At 36.1% G+C, this 22957-nt stretch overlaps 1 protein-coding gene across 8 annotated transcripts in view; it reads left to right on the plus strand.

Annotated features, from left to right (window-relative positions):
* The window catches only part of tns1b (tensin 1b), a 391203-nt gene that overhangs the window by 212022 nt on the left and 156224 nt on the right, over positions 1-22957 (plus strand). For all 8 annotated transcript variants that reach the window (XM_072912000.1, XM_061926568.2, XM_072911997.1 and 5 more), the window contains one exon: positions 10707-10745. In XM_072912000.1, the coding sequence (XP_072768101.1) occupies positions 10707-10745 (39 nt within the window). The remainder of the gene's footprint in view (positions 1-10706; positions 10746-22957) is intronic.

Consider the following 22957-nt stretch of genomic DNA (forward strand, 5'->3'; position numbering starts at 1 on the left):
GGAGTCCAGAACTAACAGAACATAACTAAACAAAACATGATCCGGCCCACGGATCATGACAAAGGGGCCAAGTCCAACTCTTGAAAAACAACCCCACACCATAATTCCTCCTCCACCAAATTTTACACTCGGCACAATGCAGTCCAAAATGTAGCGTTCTCCTGGCAACCTCCAAACTCAGACTGGTCCATCAGATTGCCAGATGGAAAAGCGTGATTCATCATTCCAGAGAAGGCGTCTCCACTGCTCTAGAGTCCAGTGGCGACGTGCTTTACACCACTGCATCCAGCGTTTTGCATTGGACTTGGTGATGTATGGCTTAGATGCAGCTGCCCGGCCATGGAAACCCATTCCATGAAGCTCTCTGCGTACTGTACGTGGGTTAATTGGAAGGTCACATGAAGTTTGGAGCTCTGTAGCAACTGACTCTGCAGAAAGTCTTTGCACTATGCGCTTCAGCATCCATTGACCCCTCTCTGTCAGTTTACGTGGCCTACCACTTGGTGGCTGAGTTGCTGTTGTTCCCAAACTCTTCACATTTCTTATAATAAAGTTGACTTTGGAATATTTAGAAGCGAGGACATTTCACGACTGGATTTGCTGCACAGGTGGCATCCTATGACAGTTCCACGACTGGATTTGTTGCACAGGTGGCATCCTATGACAGTTCCACGCTGGAAATCACTGAGAGCAGCCCGTTCTTTCACAAATGTTTGTAGAAACAGTCTCCATGACTAAGTGCTTGATTTTATACCCCGGGCCAAGTGATTAGGACACCTGATTCTCATCATTTGGATGGGTGGCCAAATACTTTTGGCAATACAGTGTCTGTAAAAAGTGGTCGAACCGCACTAACACAAACCAGATCTCAAGGCCTTGTAATTTGTCTCGGATAAGGAAGGTTGCAGTAGAAAAATGTAAAGTGCTGTCAAAGGTCATCAGTTGCGATAACCTCAGAGGCCTAATCTCTCCTATTAGCCACAAAAAGCCATAAAACTCCATACTTGTCTAAAGTATGAAAAATGCATCGTTGTGTAACAACATAGTCAGCTCACAATATGATATACTGTAGGGCTCACAATTCAAAATAGGCAATACGGTATCAAAAATTTACTATAGGGCGCACCGGACTATAAGGCACACTACCGATGAATGGTCTATTTTTGATCTGTTTTCATATATAAGGTTGCACCGGATTATAGGGCGCATTAAAGGAGTCATATTATTATTATTGTCATGGCGTGGAATATGGGGTGGTTTGTTTACCCGGAATACAAAGGAATTGGATCGGACATGGCTTGAAGGTAAATGCATCTTTAATTTTAACTCCAAAGCTACTAAAAAGTACCAAACAAAAAGGCGCGCACAAGGCGGAGAACAAACTTGGCTAAGAAACAAAAACTACCACAAAGGCAAAACTATGGACATGAAACAAAAACTTACTTGGAAAGCATGGAACTATGGCATGGATATCAGAGGTATCATCAGGTAACAGAGGTAATGTTGCCAGGCCGACTGCCTGCCTGGCAACTACAAGCTTAAATAATAAGGACATGATTAATGACAGGTGCGTGAGTCCGAACGTGAAACAGGTGAAACTAATGGGTCGGCATGGTAACAAAACAAGGGAGTGAAAAAACAGGAACTAAAAGTGTCCAAAAACCAAACAGAACATAGCCAAACAAAACATGATCAAAAGACATTATTATTTTCTAAATGTAAAACACTTAACATGTAATGGTGGTTCTTTAGTCAAAATGTTGCAAAGATTATGAATTTACTAAGAACTTTGTGACACTAAAACAATACAAAAATAATGCCAATGTAACTCAATAATACTAACACAGACACTTGTAAAAGTGTTAGCATACTAGCCAATGCTAATGACACTATATTCATTACTCTACATTACAATAGCACGTACAAATATGCATGAAAACACTCCAATAGCATACTTGCCAACCCTCCCGAATTTTCCGGGAGACTCCCGAAATTCAGCGCCTCTCCCGAAAACCTCCCGGGACAAATATTCTCCCGAAAATCTCCCGATTTTCAGCCGGAGCTGGAAGCCACGCCCCCTCCAGCTCCATGCGGACCTGAGTGAGGACAGCCTTTTTTCATGACGGGATGACAACAGGGTGACAAGAACTAAATCATCCAGACTAGAGATAAATTGTATTATTATGTTTATCTTACCTAAAAATAAATATATTTATTAATAAAAAAAATAAATAAAAAAAATAAAAAATTACTATATTTTGCTAAAAACATCAAAATTAATTGTATTTTTATTTGTATTTTTTCCTGACTCCTTATTACATCCAGCCATAGAATTATACATTAAAATAAACATATTTGAAATAATTGATTTTAAATTATCATAATAATTCATTTAAAATGACCATATTTAATTATTAAAATAATTGCTTGTTTATCAACAACTTTAGCATTTTATTCATTACATTTTGAAACTCTCAGAAGCCAAGTTATGTTATATTCCTTAAGATTTATTTATGCAAGTTTGAAGTATCAATTATCCAAACACAGTTTTGTTTGCATATTTTCAGGATGTGGATATATATATATATATATATATATATATATATGTATGAAATATTTGACTTGGTGAATTCTAGCTGTCAATATACTCCTCACCTCTTAACCACGCCCCCAACCACGCCCCGCCCCACCCCTGACCACGCCCCCACCTCCCGAAATCGGAGGTCTCAAGGTTGGCAAGTATGCCAATAGACACCACACGGGGGATGGTTTAGTAAGTATTAACAGTTTTAGTTATGTTGTCAAACTTAAACGTTGCTTGGAGTGATGAATGAAAAACCTATTCGAGTAAAAAAACGCCTAGAAGACGGAACAGCACTTGTACTTCCGGTTAAAAGCTCTAAATGGAAGGACACTGCATCACCTGCAGTGAGCAAACCCATCCAAAAGATGGCACCACAGCACAAACAATAACACATATTTTCAGTATTTATGCTTTTGTTTGTTTTTTTGTAACTATTTGCCTTATGGTTGTCCGAGCAAAAGAAAACCCATAAATTAGACGTAGCTTTCAAAGGGTTGGAAAAAAAGTAGTGGCTTATAGTTTGGAATTTACGTAGTATACTTAAAGGGTTTAAGGACAAGACATAATTATTATGATGAAAACAAGCGAGCGAAGGTTTTAAAGTGAGCTAGCACTAAGTTAGCACGTACCACAACGGCCAAATGTAGCTTGCCCTTCAGACTAAACGCGTCTACAAACGAAACCCTTTGCTCGTCTTTTGTTCAAGACAGGTAAAAAGTCATATTTGGAGTCCGTTTGACAGAAGCTAGGCAGATAACTCTAGCTAGCTGCCGCCATGTTCGTAGTTCTAACCGTGGTGTAAGCCATTCTCTACCAACAGAGTCTGCAGATTGTCCGAACTTGGTCTACAATGTTATCACCATTGTCTTAGTGATTTGCTAGTAAGCCCGAATGACTCCACACAACCGACTTATGAGTCGACCCAGCATCCGCTATCTCGGGGGTCAGCAACCCGCAGCTCTAGAGCCGCATGTGGCTCTTTAGCACCGTCCGAGTGGCTCCCTGGTTTTAATAATGTTTCTGTAGGAGGACAAAACATGACACAAACCTTCCTAATTGTGAGAAATCCCACTGTTTATATTAAACATGCTTCACTGATGAGAGTATTTGGCGAGCGCCGCTTTGTCCTAATAATTTCGGCGGTCCTTGAACTCACTGTAGTTTGTTTACATGTACAACTTTCTCCGATGCTGCCACTCCTTCTTTGTCTCATTTTGTCCACCAAACTTTTTATGCACTAAAGTGAGCTTTGTTGATGTTATCGACTTGTGTGGAGTGCTAATCAGGCATATTTGGCCACTGCATGACTGCAAGCTAATCGATGCTAACGTGCTATTTAGGCTAGCTGCATGTACATATTGCATCATTATGCCTCGTTTGTAGCTATATCTGAGCTCATTTAATTACCTTTACTTATGTCCTCTGTGTATTTAATTTATATCTGCATGTCTCATGACACATTATCTCATACTTGCCAACCCTCCCGGATTTTCCGGGAGACTCCCGAAATTCAGCGCCTCTCCCAAAAACCTCCCGGGACAAATTTTCTCCCGAAAATCTCCCGAAATTTAGCCGGACTCAGGTCCTCCACAATATAAAAAAGTGTACCTGCCCAATGATGTTATAACTGTAGAATGATGGAGGGCGAGTTCTTGGTTTCTTATGTGGGTTTATTGTTAGGCAGTTTCATTAACGTCCTCCTAGCGCGGTAACAACACACAACAACAGCAGTCACTTTTTTGTATACCGTAAAGCAGTTTGTCTGCTGTAAACAGCAATGTTGTGACACTCTTAAACAGGACAATACTGCCATCTAGTGCATTTGATGAAAGCACTTTTGTGCGTGCCACACAGCAATGCATCATCAGAGAGGGTGTTCGGCATGGTTCGAAAAATAGTGACAGAGAATAGAACAAGGATGGACAATTCAACCCTTAACTCAACAATGAGTAGATGAGTGTTATGTGTGTGTGTGTGTATATATATATATATATATATATATATATATATATATATATATATATATATATATATAAGAAATACTTGACGTTCAGTGAATTCTAGCTATATATATATATATTTATATTTATTTTATTATATATATATATATATATATATATATATATATATATATATATATATATATATATATATATATATAATAAAATAAATAAATATATATATATATAGCTAGAATTCACTGAACGTCAAGTATTTCTTATATATATATATATATATATATATATATATATATATATATATATATATATATATATATATATATATGAAATACTTGACTTGGTGAATTCTAGCTGTAAATATACTTGCAAAGTTTGTAATAAATCCATTAGAAGAAGACACCCTGGTATTTTCTTTAACTTGGACCCACACATCTACACCTTCGGCCATTGTGAGCCAGTAAATTCCAGGAGTTATTTCACCCTCTGTTTTATTAATGTTTTCCAATACTGTACAAAGGTGTAGAATAAATATTAAATTTCAACATTTCTGTCAAAGAAGATTCAGATTCAGCCTGCGACCCATAGTCATTTTGACAAAAATCCACACTTGTACACGTGTTAGCATATTAGCTAATGCTAACGACGCTGGCTTGATTACACTCTCATAGCAGGTACAAATATGTATGGGAACACTATCATATTAAACATGTGACGGTTTGGTAAGTAAGAATTGTTTTAGTTATATTGTAAAACTGACAAACGTTGCTTGGAGTGATTAATGAAGAATCCATACGAGCAGAAACACCATGGATGACTAGAAGACAGAACGACACTTGGTTTAAGGCACTAAACGAAAGGAAATACTGTAGATAGACGTACACCCCGCAGCCATAAGATGGCATCACAGCACAATCAATAACACACCTTTTCATTCGGTTCAATTCAAACTAGGGCTGGGCGATATATCGAATATACTCGATATATCGCGGGTTTGTGTCTGTGCGATATAGAAAATGACTATATCGTGATATTCGAGTATACGTTCTCACGCAGTTGCTTTTAGCTGCAGACATGACACTACAGGCGTTTCTCACTCTTTCTTGTCTCTCCTACTCACAGAGACTTAAAACAAGCGCACCTTCTTACATACGTCACATACGTATACGCCCTCGCGGAGCAGAGAGGTAGCAGCATGGGTAACATTGGCTGTGGTGCGAGTGGTAATACGACAGAAAGAAGGTGCGAATCTGGTAACAAATGAAGGAAGAATTAACTCCTAAGAAAAGCAGCAGGGGGTCCATCGTCTGGCGGTGGTTTGGCTTCAAGCGGGAAGATGTTGAACAGACAGCCGTAATATGTCAAGTATGCGGCAAAAAGTAGAATTACTGCTAATTTGTAGCATCATTTGAAAAGTCACCCGCTAGAGAATGAAGAGTGCTTGAAACTCCGCATGTCAACATCTCCGTTCAGTGCCACACCAACAAAATGCCCAAGCAACCATTTCCACATCAACACCGTATGAAAAAAATAGTCAACAACAGAAGGAGATAACATCCGCAGGAACCTACCACATAGCAAAGGACGTACACTATTTGATTTCCTATTATGCAGCTCATTTTTATTTGACACTTATTGAAATATCTTGTGTGACATCATGCACAAAAGTGCACTTGATTTGTTTTAAACTATTGTAGTGGCGTTCTGTACAAAAAGTGTAAAGACAGCAAAAAAAAACCACCTAGGTGGTTGGAAATATAAATGACCTTATTAACGTATTTTTCGGAGTATAAGTCGCACCGGAGTATAAGTCACACCTGCCGAAAATGCATAATAAAAAAGGAAAAAAACATGTATAAGTCGCACTGGAGCCCGGCCAAACTATGAAAAAAACTGCGACTTATAGTCCGAAAAATACGGTACATATATGGTAAAAAAAACAAAAAACTCTAAAGTGCAGGTGCTGATGTTTCCAGGAAGGAAATATCAATATTGTTGTCCTATTTGTCTTAATTGTCATCGTTTGTGTCTCCTGTTCGAGACCATTATCCCTACACACTTCCTGTTTTCGTCCCGAGTTCCATCTTACATCATGATTATGGCGAAGGATGCTAATCGGATTATTCCTGATCCTGCAACAGATCATGGGTTCTATCGGGGGACGTCTCTCCCTTGCTTGAAGTCACTGATAAGTAACTAAAGTCAAACTAGCGTCGGTCTCAAAGAGTGAAGAATCTCAGTTTCCCTTGAAAAGAATCAGCTCGGTAGCGGTGCTGTACAGAATGTTCCCTTGTCCTATAATCATACTGTGGTCAGTGCAACTTTGAAACATTGTCATTTCACACACTTTTATTTTTAACACCATGGATGGCTTTCTTTTAAAGCCTTCTTCTTAGGTTACTCTCAATTATTTTTAGGGGACGGGTATAGTTATGTGCACTCTTCTAGTAGTTGTGGTTAACATTGCCCAAAAGGGAATTTCACTACCCAATTGTGTCCAATGTGGGTCTGCAGTGTGGTACTCAAGTAAAAGTGGCTCTTTAGTGCCGCCCTGAAAAAAATAATATTTAAAATGGAAAAAGATGGGGGGAAAAATAATGTTTTTGTTTTGATGTTTTTTGTTTGAGGACACAAACCTTCCCAATTGTTAGTAAGCACACTGTGTAACATTTTTGTGTGCATGCTTCACTGATGAGAGTATTTGCTGAACATCGTTTTTGTCCTACTAATTTCGGCAGTTCTTGAACTCACCGTAGTGTGGACTGTGACGCAAACAGTTTGTTTACATGTCAAATCTTCTCATTCTGTCCACCAAATGTTTTATGCTGTGCGTGAATGCACAAAGAGGAGCTTTGTTGATGTTATTGACTTGTTATAGTGCTAATCAGGCATATTTGGTCAGTGCCTGACTGCAAGCTAATCGATGCTAACATGCTATTTAGGCTAGCTGTATGCAGAGGTGGGACCAAGTCATTGTTTTGCAAGTCATAAGTAAGTCTCAAGTCTTTGCCCTCAAGACAGGCAAGTCTCGAGTCAAGACTGGAAAGTCTCAAGTCAAGTCCCAAGCCCTGCATTTTGAGTTTCGAGTCCTTTCAAGTCCTTTTAACCACAGACTAATATATTTACACAGATTGTGTATGCTTTTAAAACGCTGTATTTATTTATTAAAACGAGTGCATTTGAAATTGCAGGGAAACAAAATAGTGCTGACATTGCACTATTAACCAGTCAGTTTAAGCATTTAACTCATTCCTTTACAGAATAAACACATTTGAAAAAACAAGCGCAACTGTACTTATTTGCACAAAAGTGTTAACATTGTATTTCCATGGCATATTGCATTGTAACTAGTTCCACAGCAGTTTCTATCCTGTGCTTACCTTATCTCATTGATCTCATCTCATACTGTATGTGTGTTGATGTGTGCGTACACATGAAAATCATAACAAATACATGAACATAACAATGAACAGAGTTGTACTACGCAGATTTGTTTTTTGTATTTTTGGTCCAAAATGGCTCTTTGAACATTTTGGGTTGCCAATCCCTGGGATAAGTCAAGGATATTCAACCAAATTGTTCCGGTAGCCACGATTCCAGAAAGCTAAGGACTGAGGTCTGAACTTTTCCTGTCACTATCAGTCTTATTTGGTATATTCCTTGAGAAACAACGTCCTTTTATTTTGGGCTATTTATTTTGTCAGAATTACAGGAGCGCTCTGCTGTTTTTAAAGCAAGCTAATCAAAGATAATGTCGATGTCAGCACTTTAGTATTTTTTAAGAATCTGCTGCATAACACAATTTTGTTTTAACTGAACTGAACTCGTAGTACAACTAAAGAAGTAGAACTGACTGCGTCTGAAGTAAACAAGCAGCACTTTAGTTACATAAATCACATTACGGGAAAAAAAAGTGTGCCTGCCAACAAGGAGAAGACTTAAAGGTGAGCCTTGAGGAACGCCTCAGTTATGTAAATCAAGAGTTTGAACCCCAGTGTTCTATGTTTGCTAACAAGATAAACATGTCAATGCAAATATCTGCCGATGTGTTTAGTGGTCCAAGTTCCTCTATACCAGAGGTATCCAAACTTTTTGATTGGGGGGGCGAGGCTATTTCATCCCTACAAGCCTGTTTCGCAGGTTTCCCTGCTTTTCAATCCCCTGAAGAGCAGGGAAACCTGCGAAACAGGCTTGTAGGGATGAAATAGCCTCTGTGTTTTTTCCTGACCTAACGTATATTCCGCGCTGCCCCGGTATTGAGCACTGTATAACGGGTAAACCACAGAAACCTTTTCAATCCCCTGAAGAGCAGGGAAACCTGCGAAACAGGCTTGTAGGGATGAAATAGCCTCTGTGTTTTTTCCTGACCTCACGTATATTCCGCTCTACTCCGGTATTGAGCACTGTATAACGGATAACCAACAGAAACCTTTTCAATCCCCTGAAGAGCAGGGAAACCTGTGAAACAGGCTTGTAGGGATGAAATAGCCTCTGTGTTTTTTCCTTACCTAACGTATATTCCGTGCTGCCCTGGTATTGAGCACTGTATAACGGATAAACCACAGAAACCTTTTCAATCCCCTGAAGAGCAGGGAAACCTGCGAAACAGGCTTGTAGGGATGAAATAGCCTCTGTGTTTTTTCCTGACCTCACGTATATTCCGCTCTACTCCGGTATTGAGCACCGTATAACGGATAAACCACAGAAACCTCGACTATAAATATATATATATATATATGTATATATATGAATTAAGCAGCTAAAATGCGGCAAACATGGATAAGTGTGGAGAGAGCATTTTGCATTTTTTCCCACCATTCCTTGTAATGGATTTAAATAGGTGTGATTTTTATTTTTATTTTATTTTTTTTATGTTAATTGGACGTATTTTATAATATCCACAATGGTCAATGAACAGGTTGTGTTATGTTTGACCGTGTTTGTTTGCTTTGTCTGCTGGTTGATTCTTTGTTTTTTTCCTGCACCATGACCAGAGAAGGTTGTTTGTATTGGGTCATATAAGTAAATGGTGTGCTGCATATGTAGCAAGTATAATAAAGGGTGGAGGTAATTTTGTTCACCACCAAATGGTGACAAAATGGTAGCTGTCAGACCCCTGGCTATTTGTACATGATACTGCAATTGTTTATTGAACTCGTGGCGGTTCGCGAGCGAAATTCCTGTAGTTTGGACACCCCTGCTCCAGACCAGTGTTTTTCAACTTTTTTTGAGTCAAGGCACATTTTTTGCATTGAAAAAATGCGGAGGCACACCACCAGCAGAAATAATTAAAAAACGAAACTCAGTTGACAGTAAAAATGTGTTGTCGCAATTGTTGGATATGACTTTAAACCATAACCATCAATATAACTCTTGACTCAAAGTACTGTCACCACCTGTCACATCACGCTGTGATTAATTTTGAGTTTTTTGGGTGTTTTCCTGTGTGTAGTGTTTTAGTTCTTGTCTTGCGCTCCTATTTTGGTGGCTTTTTCTCTTTTTTTGGTATTTTCCCGGAGCAGTTTCATGTCTTCCTTTGAGCGATATTTCCCGCATCTACTTTGTTTTAGCAATCAAGAATATTTCAGTTGTTTTTATCCTTCTTTGTGGGGACATTGTTGATTGTCACGTCATGTTCGGATGTACATTGTGGACGCCGTCTATGCTCCACAGTAAGTTTTTGCTGTCGTCCAGCATTCTGTTTTTGTTTATTTTGTAGCCAGTTCAGTTTTAGTTTCGTTCTGCATAGCCTTCCCTAAGCTTCAATGCCTTTTCTTAGGGGCACTCACCTTTAGTTTATTTTTGGTTTCAGCATTAGACACCTTTTTACCTGCACACTGCCTCCCACTGTTTCCGACTTTAGCTACCTGCTGCCACCTACTCATATGGAAGATTATTACACGGTTATTTTGCCAAGCTCTAGTCAGCACCGACACTCAACAACACATCATTTGCAGACTATAATTACTGGTTTGCAAAAAATATTTTTAACCCAAATAGGTGAAATTAGATAATATCCCACGGCACACCAGACTGTATCTCACAGACAACAGCTAAACTTCGGATTTGGGCCCTCCTGGCTAAATGTCCACATTTAAAAGTTGTCAATGAAATTCATACTCAGTTGCACTTTTTTCCTGACAAACTCCTCTTTTGTCTTTTAGGTCTCTTCCTCTTGTGTTCCGGCAACAAACTATGAGCTGGTGAGTAACACCGTCTTTTAATCCAACGTCCTCAGGGGACTACGTGTTATTACAGCCATTCTAACAGTGGCAATAAACAAGGCCGTTAAAGTGCTATTTTAGATCATCATCATTCTACTGAAAAACTGATATTTTCGCTTTGTGAAGGAAAATGCATACTTGCCAACCTTGAGACTTCCGATTTCGGGAGGTGGGGGGAAGGGGTGGGCGTGGTCGGGGTGGGACGGGGGCGTGGTTGGGGGCGTGGCTAAAAGGGGAGGAGTATATTTACAGCTAGAATTCACCAAGTCAAGTATTTCATATATATATATATATATAAGAAATACTTGACATTCAGTGAATTCTAGCTATATATATATATATATATATATATATATATATATATATATATATATATATTTATTTTATTATATATATATATATATATATATATAAAATAAATACTTGAATTTCAGTGTTCATTTACACATATACACACACATAACACTCATCTACTCATTGTTGAGTTCAGGGTTGAATTGTCCATCCTTGTTCTATTTTCTGTCACTATTTTTCGAACCATGCTGAACACCCTTCCTGATGATGCATTGCTGTGTGGCACGCAAAAAAGTGCTTTCATCAAATGCACTAGATGGCAGTATTGTCCTGTTTAAGAGTGTCACAACATTGCTGTTTACGGCAGACAAACTGCTTTACGGTATACAAAAAAGTGACGGCTGTTGTTGTGTGTTGTTGCCACGCTGGGAGGACGTTAATGAAACTGCCTAACAATAAACCCACATAAGAAACCAAGAACGCGCCCTCCATCATTCTATAGTTATAACGGGATTGGGCAGGTACGCTTTTTTATATTGTGGAGGACCTGAGTCCGCCTGAATTTCGGGAGATTTTCGGGAGAGGCGCTGAATTTCGGGAGTCTCCCGGAAAATCCGGGAGGGTTGGCAAGTATGAAAATGACACACTTGAAAAATGTTTAATATATAATTGGTATAACAAGATATTCACCTTTGCCAATAGTTTGTTCTGTTGCATGCTCGCCAGAACACAGAAATGCTTTTTTTTTAAATGTTGGAAATGTTCTTAGAGCCAAATGTTGGTTGGTCAGTACAGTGGATTCCGGGAATCGGCCGTATAATATGATGACATCCTTTGGTCTGAACAAGTCTGATGTAGTCTGAGTATGAAGTGTATTTCAAGACGAATCCAAACATCCTTCCCTTCTTGCCTTTTTTGGTAATCAGTCGCTGCGTTCGGTTTTGGATACGGGTTGCTTACCCTCTTTCTTGCATGTTTTGTATTTTAATGGTTTTGGAGGCTTGACAAACCCTACGCAAATAACCCCCCCGCCCCCCAACCCGCACTTTGCTCTCATACTTCTCTTAGGTTTCATGCAAAGACGGTGATGTAATGATATAAGAACATGTTATTATCCTTTCGCACAAAGTACTAGAACATAGATGTCTTCTGCGTGAAGACGTTGTTTGGTCAAAGTTTCATTGTAGAATGTTTACCTTAACACAGAGCGTGAGAGAAACTTCATGTTTAAAACACTTATCAAATCATAATTATTCGCTTCAAGTGTTTATTGTTGTCACTTCATTGCTGGCAACTTTCAACCTTGTTTTCATTGAGGGCCACATCGCAGTTACGGTTGCCCTCTTCTAACTATATCAATATAAATGTATACATGTATAATACATGCCTATGCATTTGATTATTATATATTTTTTTACATACGTTGTTAAAAAAAAATGTAAAGAACATAATGTCATGGCTCTCTTGAGTTTCCAATAATTTCTACAACTCTTATTTTTTTGTGATAGAGTGATTGGAGCACATACTTGTTGGTCACAAAAAAAACATTCATGAAGTTTGGTTCTTTTATGAATTGATTTATGAATCTGACCACATGACTTTCCTCCAGAAGGTCTTATCTTTGTCCATGTGATGTCAGATGAAACAAAAAGTGAGCTGTTTGGCCACAATACCCAGAAGGAGGAGAAAAGGTGAGGCCTTAAATCCCAGGAACACCATACCTACAGTCAAGCGTGGTGGTGGTAGTATTATGCTCTGGGCCTGTTTTGCTGCCAATGGAACTGGTGCTTTACAGAGAGTAAATGGGACAATGAAAAGGGAGGATTACCTCCAAATTCTTCAGGACAACCTAAAATCATCAGCCCGGAGGTTGGGTCTTGGGCACAGTTGGGTGTTCCAACAGGACAATGACCCCAAACACATGTCAAAAGCGGTAAAGGAATGACTAAATCAGGCTTGAATTAAGGTTTTAGAATGGCCTTCCCAAAGTCCTGACTTAATCGTGTGGACAATGCTAAAGAAACAAGTCCATGTCAGAAAACCCAACAAATTTAGCTGAACTGCACCAATTTTGTCTAGAGGTGTGGTCAAAAATTCAACCAGAAGCTTGTGGATGGCTACCAAAAGCGCCTTATTGCAGTGAAGCTTGCCAAGGGACATAACATAACATTGCTGTATGTATACTTTTGACCCAGCAGATTTGGTCACATTTTTAGTAGACCCATAATAAATTCATAAAAGAACCAAACTTCATGAATGTTTTTTGTGACCAACAAGTATATCAATCACTCTATCACAAAAAAATAAGAGTTGTAGAAATTATTGGAAACTCAAGACAGCCATGACATTATGTTCTATAGTGTATGTCAACTTATATATATATATATATATATATATATATATATATATATATTTCAGATTTTACTGCAAAAACTTAGTAGCTCAGTCTCCAGAATTTTTGCAGAATTTTTACTTTTTTAAATAAAATTAAAAAATAAATACATTGGAGTTTTTTTTTTTACAGTAAAATTCATGCAGCTCTGAGTCACTTTCACCTCACTTTCTCGGCTTCTGTCTGCTCCAACGTCTCAACATTCCTTCATGCTCGCTTCTAGAACCTGTAGGTCATCCTCTGTATATTCAGCTTCAAAAAGAAAAAGCTGTGAATCCCGATTTGTCCAAAACTAGTCATCCTCGGTGTTTATTACCAAGTCTGCCAGGATTACAACACACAAACCTTTGTTTCCGGAAGTAGGAACACATATTTGTTGCTGGAAGTCAGTAGTATGTTGCTATGGAAACGGGTATATACGCACAGAGGAACGAAGTTCCGGTAACCAAAATGTGGTAAATATTATATATATTACATGTCTGTTACTACATTATATATGTACTTGCAGTGTGTATATAAAACATTGATGGAGGGTTTTGTTTTAGAGCACAGGTGTCAAACTCAAGGCCCGGGGGCCAAATCTGGCCCGCCACTTTTATTTTTTATGTGGCTCGCGAACGCCTGGAAATAATATGTGTTCATAAAATGCTTAATCTCTTCTTACTAAATATATTTCTTCTTTCCCTTTTGACATTGGAAATCATGTGCCACGTGCAATTACGTATCTTTTTAAAATTCAATATTATCATAATCAAAATATTACATTATCATGTATTCCAAAAATATTTTTTGTTAAAATAAAGATAAATACTGTACTTAAGTATCTGCTTGACGTATGATTTCAAAACAAATTATCAATCAAATTGTAGACTGTAAAATTGACAATAGATTTTACTGTTAAATTCCGCCAAGTTTTTTATCGTAAAATCCATTTTGGTACGGTTTTGTCCTTATACAGTAAGATACTAAAACATTAAAAAACAAACAAAAAATACATTAAAACAACAAGATTTTACAGTAAAAAAAATTTAAAAAAAAAAAAAGAAAAAAAAAAGGCAGCTCTGTTGCTTAAATTTTATCGCTAAAAACAGTGGTATTGTTTGTCCATTCCATTTATTCAATTTTTTTATATACTGTAAAAAACCCACTGCTTTGACTGTAAAATTCTGGTGACTGAGCTGCCAGTTTTTAAAGTAACATTTTTATATTTGTTTTGCAGCTAATGTAAAACAATATATTGTTAATGTATTATATATATATATATATATATACATGTATATTTGTTAGGTCAGGAAAAGACACAGAGGCTATTTCATCCCTTCAAGCCTGTTTGGCAGGTTTCACTGCTCTTCAGGGGATCCCCTTTCCGCTATACCCTGGTATTGAGCACTGTATAACAGATAAACCCCAGAAACCTCGACTACATGTACAGTGTATTCATATATTACTCATTGTTAAAAGCGGCCCTCTGAGGGCAACCATAACTGCGACGTGGCCCTCAATGAAAACGAGTTTGACACTAGAGATGTCCGATAATGGCTTTTAAGCCGATATCCGATATTCCGATATTGTCCAACTCTTAATTACCGATTCCGATATCAACCGATACCGATATATACAGTGGTGGAATTAACACATTATTATGCCTAATTTTGTTGTGATGCCCTGCTGGATGCATTAAACAATGTAACAAGGTTTTCCAAAAAAAATCAACTCAAGTTATGGAAAAAAATGCCAACATGACACTGCCATATTTATTATTGAAGTCACAAAGTGCATTGTTTTTTTTAACATGCCTCAAAACAGCAGCCTGGAATTTGGGGAGTGTACATTGTAGCGTACCGGAAGAGTTAGTGCTGCAAGGGGTTCTGGGTATTTGTTCTGTTGTGTTTATGTTGTGTTACGGTGCGGATGTTCTCCCGAAATGTGTTTGTCATTCTTGTTTGGTGTGGGTTCACAGTGTGGCGCGTATTTGTAACAGTGTTAAAGTTGTTTATACGGCCACCCTCAGTGTGGCTTGTATGGCTGTTGACCAAGTATGCCGTGCAGTTCCCCTGTAAACTTCTCTTAACCTGAATTATCATGCTGTCTTTTGCCACTTTCTTGTGTTATTAATTGCACAACGTTACCCACTCACCTAATAAATGTATATGTCCTGTATATGGCGTCAATGCGTCATTAAGTCAACATGCACGTAAAAGGTGAAAGAAAGTAGAGGTTGGTTCCTAATCTTCTCAAATAAAGGTGAGCAATACGTCTTGGTGACAAGCCACTATACCTCTAAAGCTACAAGGGTGTATACAGTACTTTGTTGGCGAGGGCGTGGGAGTGTACCACCATCCAGACCAAGTAGATTTGTGTATGCGGACATGTCAGCATGCAAGTTTTCCAGAAACAGATGTTCCTAAGGTGTGCCAGTTCCCCTCAAACGCTTGCATATCAAGAATGTCTGACACGATTTAGTGCCCTTCTCAGGTAAAGTGCAGACTGATTGCAGCGTTTATCCAAGAAGGGAAAAAAGTGCTTGTGGAAAATGGAAAAAGCCTGTTGTCAATCCTGGCATTCCCAGGCAATAAACATTTTTAAAAATGATTCTTTATAACCACAATAAAATCTATTTTGTAACTATTTTTTTTCTTTTGGCGAGACACACAACTATGGCTCATTGGGGATTGTTCAGTCGGGGTGGCCTGGCTCAGTGCCCGTTCAGAAACTTGAGGGGTTCTTGGTGCGAATCCGTCTCCCGCCATCCGAGACAATGTTGTTGTGTCCTTGGGCAAGGCACTTCACTCACCTCGCTCCCAGTGCCACACACAGTGGTGTGTGATTGTGTGTGGCAGGAGTCCGTGGCAAAGGAGATTCTTAATCTCAATGGGACTTTCCTGGGTAGATAAAGTGGAAAAAGGTGCTTTAGAATCTGGGGAAATGCATTTAGCAATGAACAACACCAACATGTGTACTGTAAGTGTGAAAACCGTGTAGACCAGGGGTCCCCAAACTATGGCCCGCGGGCCGGATCTGGCCCGCCAGCGTCCAAAATCCGGCCCGAGGGAAGTCCCAATTAAAAAAAATTAAAAATAAATTTATTTATAATTTATTTTTTTAATCTGTCCTTTCTAATCCATTTTCTACTGCTTATTACTCTCGGTGTCTCCAAGCCACTCAGGCAAATAATATTGTGTAAAAATGCATTTCCCCATCTATAACGTGACATCATCGCGCTCGGAATATATATATATATATATATATATATATATCTATGTGTATATATATGTATATATATATATGTATCTATATATATATATATATATATATATATATATATATATATATATATATATGTGTATATATATGTATATATATATATGTATCTATATATATATATATATATATATATATATATATATATATATATATATATATATATATATATATATATATATATATATATATGTATGTATATATGTGTATGTATATATATATGTATGTATATATGTATGTATATATGTGTATGTATATATATGTATGTATATATAAATATATATGTATGTATATACATATATGTATGTATGTATATATACAGTAAATGTATGTATATATATATGTATGTATGGATATATATGTATATATATGTATGTATGTATATATATATATATATATGTATGTATGTATGTATATATGTATATATATATATATATATATGTATGTATGTATGTGTATATATATATGTATATATATATATATGTATATATATATATGTATATATATATGTATGTATATATGTATGTATATATATGTATGTATATACATATATATATGTATATATATGTATGTATATATATGTATATATGTATGTATGTATGTATGTATATATATGTATGTATTTATATATATATATATATATATATGTATGTATATAGATATGTATATATATATGTATGTATGTATGTATATAGATATGTATATATATAAGTATATATGTATATATATATATATGTTTATATGTACATGTATATGTATATAAGTGTATACATATATATATATATATATATATATATATGTATATATATATATATATATATATATGTATATACATACATATATTACAAAATAATATTAATTTAAAAAATATATAATTCTACAATACACTACCACCCTTTAGAATAACAAACCTAAAAAGTTAATCCAAGTAAAATTAAAAATTAAATATAATTAGAAAATAACATTAGTTAAAAAAAATATTTCTACATTTTTATACGCAAAAATATATATTTTTCATTACAAAAAGTTATTCCAAATGCTGCTAGGTTTCCTTTAACTATAACACTGTACAAATTACTGTAAAAACTACAACAAAGAAATTGTTAAAAAAGCCACTGTAAAACACGGTAAAATCAAAAACTGTTGATCACAGCAGTAAATGCATTGGATTCCTGCAAAACAAGAAAAAATATACATAACCTAAATAACTACAGTTATAATACATAGAAAACACAGGACTTTACTGTGAAAATGTAAAAAAAAAATGTACAATGCATTTGCAAATACTGTAATTTCACACGCATGCAAATACTTATGTTTGGCTAACAACATGTTTTCTTGTATTTTTGTGGCAAGTGGTTTCAGACATTGAGGGTTTATGTCTATGTGCTTCATTGTAAACTTACTCGAAATGAACCACGATGTGTGTTTAAGTGTGTTTGGAAATGCTATTTAACCGATACGGACCATTTAAGGCTCATTTTTTACAGCTCACATGAAATGTAGCGTACGGCCGTGTTGTGAGTTGTCCAGTGAAAGGTTGTACAAATACTTTCAAGTTAAAATCCTCATGTACCGCTCACATGTCTTAGAAACACAAGCATTTTGCAGATACTAGTATTGGTGACAGGGATGCACGGTGGGGCAGTGGTTAATGCTCGTGCCTCACAGTGAAGAGGTCCTGGGTTTAATTCCCCGGGCTAAGAGTCTTTCTGTGTGTAGTATGCATGTTCCCCCCCTGTGACTGCGTGGGTTCTCTCCGGGTACTCCGGCTTCCTTCCACCTTCAAAGACATGCACCTGGGGATAGGTTGATTGGCGACACTAAAATTGGCCCTCATTTGTTTTATGGTAAATTCCTGGTAACCACATCTGCCAGTATTTTACCGTAAATTCGGCAGGTTTTTTTTATACATAAATAAACAATGTATAATTTTTTTTCATAGTAATTTAAAGTAACTGTAAAACTAACTGTAAAATTAACGGATTGGACATCAACATACTGTAATGTCCTATACATTGTGACTGTATTTTTTTGGGTGAATTCCTGGCAACCACAGCTGCCGGTACTTTACCGTAAATTGTGCTAATTTCTTTTTACAGTGTATGACTCATTTCCTAGTCGGGTTGCGCACACGTGCAGAGGGGGTGATTGCCGGTGCTAATTTTGCATGTGCCAAATTGGGAATTGGCTCACTTAGTTCCCTTAATAGTGCCGTTCTAAAGACTTGGGTATTTCGCGTACGTCACTTCTCTAAAAAAAAAAAAAATTATTTTGTTAATGTTAACAAACTCATGGGGAAAAAAATCCCTGGACCCAGGAGAACTTTCAGGTCAAAAAACAACTTATAATTAAATAAATTAATAATTAAACGAGTTTTCTTTTGTTGAGTTATTGTGTACAACTGACTTAGTTTTTTCCCCAAACAATTGTATGTAATAAAACAAAAGTAGAAGGTAGTTCAAATATTGTGTTGATTGTGTTGTTAAACTGTCAACAGCACTCACCAAAACTACAAAACCAGTGAAGTTGGCACGTTGTGTAATTCGTAAATACAAACAAAATACAATGATTTGCAAATCCTTTTCAACTTATATTCAATTGAATAGACTGCAAAGACGAGACATTTAATGTTCGAACTGAAAAACGTAATCATTAACTTTTTCTGGTTTATTTGGGGTAAGCACTCCATTTATGTCCAAATAGCATGGCACCACGTTCCACATTTTGCAGCTTCGAGTCACTTTCACCTCACTCTCTCGGGCTTCCGTCTGCTCCAACGTCTCACCCTTTCTAGGTGCTGGCTTCTAGAACCAGTGGGTCATCCTCCGTATATTCAGCTTCAAAAAGATAAGGTAGTGATTCCCAATTTGTCCAAAAATAGTCATCTGCTGTGTTTATTACCAAGTCTGCCACGATTACAACCAGTGTTGGGTTAGTTACTGAAAACCAGTAACTAGTTACAGTTACTAGTTACTTTATTTCAAAAGTAACCCAGTTACTAACTCAGTTACTTGCACCAAAAAGTAATGCGTTACTGTGAAAAGTAACTATTTAGTTACTTATATATATATATATATATATATTTTTTTTTAAGGCCCCCTTTAATGCCCTTTTAGCCTTCATTTCAGTACTGTTATTGCACTGGAGAACAATACAATCTGTTGATCAACGTGACATGCATTTGCATCACTGAACTGTGCTAAGCAATGTGGTCTACATACAACACACAAAGACAAAGATATGTTTCAAAGGGCCAATTTGTTTCAGGCCAGAACAAATTGACAAAACTATTAAATAGCTGCAACATAACATACATAAGTAACAAACAGCATAATAACAACATAGCTGTAAACCAAGGAAGGCACACACTACATACACAAAGCCTAACCAGGCGTTTTTTCTCTCAAGGAATTCTGAAATAAAATCATGTCTGACGCCCAGAACACTCTACACATTTCCCCAGTTTTAGTTTAGAGATACGGAAAGATTGGCCAGGCCAACTAGCATCCCTTTTTATGTTTGTGAACTTTATTGTCGATACATTTAGAGTGATGTGATAATCAAACACTCTAGAAGTCTAGAATGAAAGAGCAACAGTATATAAGAGAATTGACAGAGTGTGTGTAACTTCAATGCGCAGTGCCTCTGTTAAAATCCAGCCGCTGTTGCTTAGGAGGTGAAGTGTGTCTCTCTTTACGAGCTTCGTCGAAGCATGTTGCTTTTGTAGCTGTTTCAGCAGATTTGAATTGCTATGATAGGATTTTTGATCCAAGACACAACTTACATTTAACTAAAATGTTCTTTTCTTTGTGGTCGACAAAAGAAAAGTAGTGAGAATATCTCCATGTTAAGAAACTCCACTTTGGGCTTCGCCATGTCTTGTTAGTAAACACAGACACGCCTCCTCCCACACACACACATACACACACACAGCGCGCGGCGTGCCTCTTCCTTGTCGCCTCTTCCGCAGCGCTCCAATAAAACACACTCAGATCTTCTCAGTTTCTAGCCGATACTACATAAAAAATAACGTAAAATACTTGTGGCAGATTTTTTGAAACATGTTGCAGGCATCAAATTCCAAATGAGCTAATGTTTACAAAAAATAACAACGTTTTCCAGTTCGAACATTAAGTATCTTGCCTTTGCAGTCTATTCAATTGAATATAGGTTGAAAAGGATTTGCAAATCGTTGTATTCTGTTTTTATTTACAAACTACACAACGTGCCAACTTCACTGGTTTTGGGGTTTGTACATAAAGTTGATTAATTAATTTTATCGGTCCTGTCCGATCTCATTCACGGATGACCGGTATTGGAATCGGCAGCAAAAAACCCACAATGCGAAGTGATAACAACTTCCAGTCTGTAATTGTGTGTATTTAGAAGAATATGCATCAAATCCACACAATATGCACAATATGTACTCATCCAAAATTGATTAAAAATAATGAAAGACTGGAATAATGCATTTGTTCATTTTAACTGTACTTAAATGTATAATGTATTTATATTATTCAAATGTGAATAATGCTGTATAATAGACTGTATTTATATTATTCACATGTGAATAATGCTGTATAATAGACTGTATTTATATTACTCACATGTGAATAATGCTGTATAACAGACTGTATTTTTGTTATTCACATGTGAATAATGCTGTATAATAGACTGTATTTATATTATTCACATGTGAATAATGCTGTATAATAGGCCGTATTTATGTTATTCACATGTGAATAATGCTGTATAATAGACTGTATTTATATTATTCACATGTGGATAATGCTGTATAATAGGCCGTATTTATGTTATTCACATGTGAATGAAACTGTATAATAGACTGTATTTATATTATTCACATGTGAATAATGCTGTATAATAGACTGTATTTATATTACTCACATGTGAATAATGCTGTATGATAGACCGCATTTATGTTATTCACATGTGAATAAAGCTGTATAATAGACTGTATTTATATTATTCACATGTGAATAATGCTGTATAATAGACCGTATTTATGTTATTCACATGTGAATGAAGCTGTATAATAGACTGTATTTATATTATTCACATGTGAATAATGCTGTATAATAGACTGTATTTATATTATTCATATGTGAATAATGCTGTATAATAGACTGTATTTATATTACTCACATGTGAATAAAGCTGTATGATAGACCGCATTTATGTTATTCACATGTGAATAAAGCTGTATAATAGACTGTATTTATATTATTCACATGCGAATAATGCTGTATAATAGACTGTATTTATATTATTCACATGTGAATAATGCTGTATAATAGACTGTATTTATATTACTCACATGTGAATAATGCTGTATAATAGACCGTATTTATGTTATTCACATGTGAATAATGCTGTATAATAGACTGTATTTATATTACTCACATGTGAATAATGCTGTATAATAGACCGTATTTATGTTATTCACATGTGAATAAAGTTGTATAATAGACTGTATTTATATTATTCACATGTTAATAATGCTGTATAATAGATTGTATTTATATTATTCACATGTGAATAATGCTGTATAATAGCCTGTATTTATATTATTCACATGTGAATAATGCTGCATAATAGATTGTATTTATATTATTCACATGTGAATAATGCTGTATAATAAACCGTATTTATGTTATTCACATGTGAATAATGCTGTATAATAGATTGTATTTATATTACTCACATGTGAATAATGCTGTATAATAGACTGTATTTATATTATTCACACGTGAATAATGCTGTATAATAGATTGTATTTATATTATTCACATGTGAATAATGCTGTATAATAGATTGTATTTATATTATTCACATGTGAATAATGCTGTATAATAGATTGTATTTATATTATTCACATGTGAATAATGCTGTATGATAGACTGTATTTATATTACTCACATGTGAATAATGCTGTATAATAGACCGTATTTATGTTATTCACATGTGAATAATGTTGTATAATAGACTGTATTTATATTATTCACATGTTAATAATGCTGTATAATAGATTGTATTTATATTATTCACATGTGAATAATGCTGTATAATAGATTGTATTTATATTATTCACATGTGAATAATGCTGTATGATAGATTGCATTTATATTATTCACATGTAAAAAATACCCAAGTGTTTATTGTCTATTGTGAGCGAACTGTGGTGCTGAATTTCCCCCAGGGATCAATAAAGTACTTTCTA

This window comes from Nerophis lumbriciformis, linkage group LG31, assembly GCF_033978685.3.
Source record: "Nerophis lumbriciformis linkage group LG31, RoL_Nlum_v2.1, whole genome shotgun sequence".
Lineage (NCBI taxonomy): Eukaryota > Metazoa > Chordata > Actinopteri > Syngnathiformes > Syngnathidae > Nerophis > Nerophis lumbriciformis.